The 5,802-nt window shown below is 21.9% G+C and overlaps 1 protein-coding gene across 1 annotated transcript; it reads left to right on the forward strand.

The window, feature by feature from the left end:
• Positions 1-226: 226 nt before the first annotated feature.
• LOC133785047 (cucurbitadienol 11-hydroxylase-like) lies at positions 227-2,922 on the forward strand. Its single transcript, XM_062224308.1, has 3 exons — positions 227-284; positions 373-479; positions 2,767-2,922. The coding sequence occupies exons 1-3, from the start codon at positions 227-229 to the stop codon at positions 2,920-2,922; spliced, it is 321 nt and encodes a 106-aa protein (XP_062080292.1).
• Positions 2,923-5,802: the final 2,880 nt, after the last annotated feature.

The raw sequence follows: 5,802 nt of genomic DNA on the forward strand, positions 1-5,802 counted from the left end.
TTATTCGAAATTTCTTGAAACTTTATAGAATGTCCTAAATGACTACAATATACAAGACCATAATAAAAATTTTGAATTTATAACTATCTACGTCCCGAACCAATTTTTGTCAACATTGGTATTGAAAAAATTTTGTAAACACCATAATCATTCCCTATATATATTGAAATGTTCTTATTCCTTCTCAATCCAACATATTATATAGGTTATCGATGAAACTTTGAGAATGTCAAATGGCTTACCTGGATTATTACGTAAATCATTAAAAGATATCCCAGTTAAAGGTACAAATGTAGAAAAAAATTAATGTAATATTCCTATAGTTTCCAATAAAGAAAAAATAAATAAATTTGGTATATACATGCTTTTCAGGATTTATAATCCCAGCGGGTTGGACTGTAATGCTTGTCACTGCAACTTCGCACTTAAATTCTGATATTTTTAATGATCCTTTTGAGTTCAACCCATGGCGTTGGAAGGTTTGGTTTTTTTCCTTTAAGAACGTATAATATATCTGTGAGAGTATGTAGAAATATGTGTTTGCCATTATTATTAACATTATTAATTAATTTTTCATATTCACAAATCTATTTTATTTAATCACTCTTTACTCTAATCTGTTATTACTTTTTATGTAATTATTTCTCTCATCACTTTTTCATGACTTTATCTCTACTATGTATCTCTTCTGTTATTTCTCAATCTGCTTCTCTTATAAATATCTATATCTATATCTATATATATAGGGAGTGACTACAATACATCTACTTTTTTTATAACACTGGTGCATCCTTTTTCTATTTTCGGTACTTGGATAGATATAATCTCAAATTATTTTATTTGACGGTGTACATTGTAGCGCTATCTAGAACATCATATAAGTTTTCAAGAAATTTCGAATAAATTATGGTACCGAAAGTATGGTTCAAACAGTTTGTTACACAGGTGCTTATTTTTTTGTATATGTGTGTAAAAGTTAACTATTTGAACCTTGTTTTCAGCACAGTAAAAATATTCATAATTTTTTTAAAATTTGCAGGGTGTCTTAAATGATTACAATGTACAATGTCATATAAAAAAATTTGAAAAAAAAATATCGAGGTGTAGAAAACACAAACTGGTTGCACCGGTGTTGTCAAACAAGTGGATGCACTGTAGTCGCTCATCTATATCTCTTCTATATAAAAAGTGTGTAGATAACAGAAATTCTTGGTTTTAACGGTTTTTTATTTTTTTCCGTTTAACTTTAACGGAATATTCTTATATTTAACGGCAGATTGTAAACATGATTTAAACTTAAATAATTAATTAAACAAACTAAAATAGGATATTTTTTAGATATAATAATAAAATCATATATTTTATAACTTAAATAAATTTTAATTAAACTTAAACTTAATATTATATTAAACATATAATATATAATCTTTCGTTGTGACTGCCAAATTCAAAAACTAGAACAAACATAAACTTAAACAAAAATAAATAAATAAATTAAAATAAGATGTTTTATGATAATTTAAATAATTAAATCATATTTATTTAAAAATAATAAAAGCATATATCATTTTTTTTATCTTATAAATTTATGTGATAATTTGTTTTTTATCAAGTGATTGGAGCTCTTTTTTTTTTATCAAATTCATCAAAAGACATTGTGAGATACATTAGAAATTAAAAATAGTAGATGCATGTATACTATTGATGCATGTATACTATTGTCTACACTATGACTTATTCTATTCTTATTTTATTTCTATTATTAATATCTTTTTAAATATTATTATTTTTTATATATATGTCATGTAACTATATGTAAATATATTTATGTCAACGTTGTGTTTAGATATCATATATGTAGAGATTATTGATATAAATATTTATATATACTATAGAATTATAATTCATTCTATTATATATATTTTTTTAAAAACAGTGAACAAGTTTTTTATTAAAATTATAGACAATGTTTACAATTTTAAAACTAAGAAATCATAGATTGTACGTATATATATTATTACTAGATACAAGCAACGTGCAATATGCACGTTTCTTAGTTTTATTTATAGAATTTATTAATTATTTTTATTAAATTTATATTAATGTCATATAAATTTCAAATAAATATCATATTTTAATTAAATAATTTATTTATTTTTATTTAAGTTTATATTTGTTCTAGTTTTTGAATTTGGGAGAGGGACAACAAGAGATCATATATTATATGTTTAATGTAATATTATATATTATGCGTGGAATTTAAATTTAAGTTTCTTGCTAGTTTTTTTTTAAAAAGTAATTTGTTGCTAATTGACAGTATATTATATTATACATTTAATATGATATTATTCTAATAAGTCAGTTTAAGTTTAATTAAATTATATTTAAGTTATAAAACATATGATCTTATTATTTTTAAATAATTATTATTGTAAAATATCTCAAAAATATCATATTTTAATTTGTTTAATTATTTATTATTTTTAAATAATTATTATTGTATAATATCTCAAAAAAAATCTTTTTTTAATTATTTATTTTGTTTTATTTAAGTTTAAGTGTTTACAAATCACCGTTAAATATAAGAATACTCTATTAAATATAAGAATATTCTGTTAAAGTTAACCTTAAAAAAATAAAAAACTGTTAAAACCAAGAATTTTTATTATCTACACACTTATTATATAGAAAAAATGTGACTTTAGTGTTTCTATTATTTACTAAAATTAAGTTTTTTTTCTTAACCAATAAATCACATAAATATAGGATATTAATGCGGATGTGGTGTCATACAACTTCATGCCTTTTGGTCGAGGAGTGAGACAATGTCCAGGGGCAGACTACACTAAAGCCGTCATGGCAACTTTTCTACATGTCTTGCTCACCAAATATAGGTACAAATGTTGCTTTAAATTTTTCTAATAGGTCTATACTTTTTTTTATAATGTATTCTATCTCATTATTTATTTTAATTTTATATTTTGATAAATTATTTTTGAATTATATATTTTGTAAAATAGTTTAAATAGACTCCTAAACATGATTTTAATTAATGTTTTTTTTGAACTAAAATCATAAATAATTCACCAAACTAATAATTCATAACAAAAACATAATTATTCTATATATTAATTGTGTTATTATTTTCAATTTTTATTTATTAAAATTAGATTTTTAAATATTCATTTGAACCATTTTACAAAACACAGCATCTAAAAAGTAATTTATCAAAATACATCTTCTAATTAGTTACTATATTAATGCATGAGTAAGTTTTATAGATATATATATATATGGAAGACTTCTCAATGGTTACTACCCATAGATGGGTACTAACAATTATGATGATGTGACAACATAGTGACTTGGTTTAACAAGTCACCAACAAGTAAATATTTTTTTTCTATATTAATTTCGAATTTATTTTTATTTTTTTGAATTATATATTTTGTAAAATAGTTTAAATAGACTCCTAAACCTGATTTTAATTAATGTTTTTTTGAACTAAAATCATAAATAATTCACCAAACTAATAATTCATAACAAAAACATAATTATTCTATATATTAATTGTGTTGTTATTTTCAATTTTTATTTATTAAAATTAGATTTTTAAATATTCATTTGAACCATTTTACAAAACACAGCATCTAAAAAGTAATTTATCAAAATACATTTTCTAATTAGTTACTATATTAATGCATGAGTAAGTTTTATAGATATATATATATATGGAAGACTTCTCAATGGTTACTACCCATAGATGGGTACTAACAATTATGATGATGTGACAACATAGTGACTTGGTTTAGCAAGTCACCAACAAGTAAATATTTTTTTTCTATATTAATTTCGAATTTATTTTTATTTTTTTGCCATAATTAATAGTGTTTTCAACCAATGAGAAACACTAGTTATATTTAGAAATTGACATACATTTGAAAAATGAAAAAGTTTACAATATTATATATTTTCATAATAAATACACATTTTTTATCATGTAACTCTTCCAAAAATTTGAAAAAATCAAAATTTATTTTTAGAAATATTAATTAACAACTATAAATATGGACCATTGATCTTAATCCAATGGTTAATATTAAAGTAACCATTCATGGGTAATAACCATTAAGAGTGCACCTCTATATATATATATATATATATTATAAATCATCATAAATTAAAATTATACTAAAATGTTGATATATATAGGTGGACAAAAGTCATGGGGGGAGAGATTGTTCGAAATCCTATTATTGGATTTGGCCACAAAGGCATTCATATCAACTTCTCGGCAAAATAATTAGTTAATTCGGTATCTTCTTATGTCTATTTCTATAGTTCATTGAATCTATAATTGTATCTGTATTAGTATGGGCACGTGCATTGGCACGTGTTCAGTTATAAAAATAAGGATGATTAAGATTACGAGGACTTTTAACAATTAATAATATACTAGATATATATAAATAAGGTGCAATGTACGGTTTTTTAGTTTTATTTATAAAATTTATTAATTAATTTTATTAAATTTATATTAATGTCATATAAATTTTAAATAAATATTATATTTTAATTAAATAATTTATTTATTTTTGTTAAGTTTATGTTTGTTCTAGTTTTTTAATTTAGAAGGGACAACCAGAGATATATATTATATGTTTAATGTAATATTAAATATTATAGGTGCATTTTAAATTTAAGTTTCTTGCTAGTTTTTTAAAATTTGTTGTTAATTGACAATAGATTATATTATATGTTTAATATGATATTATTCTAATAAATGAGTTTAAGTTTAATTAAATTTTATTTAAGTTATAAAATGTATAATTTTATTATTTAATATAATATTATTCTAATAAATGAGTTTAAGTTTAATCAAATTTTATTTAAGTTATAAAACGTATGATTTTATTATTTTTAAATAATTATCATGGTAAAATATCTTAAAAATATCATATTTTAATTTATTTAATTATTTATTATTTTTAAATAATTATCATTGTAAAATATCTCAAAAATATCTTATTTTGATTTTTATAATTATTTATTTCATTTTATTTAAGTTTAAGTGATGTTTACAAACTAACGTTAAATATAAAAATATTATGTTAAATATAAGAATATTCCGTTAAAGTTAACATTAAAAAAAATAAAAAACCGTTAAAACTAAGAATTTCTGTTATCTACACATTTTTTATATAGAAGAGATATATTATATAAATTTAAATAAACATTCGTACGTAAGTAAAATATATTTAATTTAACATTACATCACTACAACAAAATAGGGGTTTTATGACTTTATTTGAGAGACATTGTAGACTTTTAATGTCTCCCAATTGGGAAGACGTTGTAGGTGGGGTCATTGTAGGTATAAGTCTCACGTCTCCCATTAGGAGAGGTGGGAGACTTCCACCCACATCTCCCAGTGGGAGAGGTTGAAAGTCAAATGGAGACGTGGGAAGTCTCCCACCTCTCCCAATGGGAGACATTGAAAGTCCCTGGGAGACTTTCATACTTTAATGAAATCTATACAATGTGATAGGTTAAATTAAAAAAAAAAAACTAAGAAATCATAAATCTATAAAAAAAACTTCCATGAAAAAACTAATAAATCCTACAATGTATAGAAAAAAAACGCATAAAAATGTAAAACTAACACAAAATCATGTATATTACTTATCCTAATGCAAAACCTATGATTTTTTTTCAAAATAATTAACTAAAATTCAAGAAAATTAAAAAAAACTTACCTTAAAGCCCTAAAAACGCAGCTTTGCTCTCTGGTTTTTGCTCTCT

The sequence above is a fragment of the Humulus lupulus genome, chromosome 6, assembly GCF_963169125.1.
Source record: "Humulus lupulus chromosome 6, drHumLupu1.1, whole genome shotgun sequence".
Lineage (NCBI taxonomy): Eukaryota > Viridiplantae > Streptophyta > Magnoliopsida > Rosales > Cannabaceae > Humulus > Humulus lupulus.

Bases quoted from the DNA above. Each gene is read 5' to 3' on its own strand.
- LOC133785047 (XM_062224308.1), top strand. From the start codon at position 227: ATGTCAAATGGCTTACCTGGATTATTACGTAAATCATTAAAAGATATC. The intron at 285-372 runs GTACAAATGTAG...CATGCTTTTCAG, and splicing joins AAAAGATATCCCAGTTAAAG to GATTTATAATCCCAGCGGGT. The intron at 480-2,766 runs GTTTGGTTTTTT...ACATAAATATAG, and splicing joins TCAACCCATGGCGTTGGAAG to GATATTAATGCGGATGTGGT.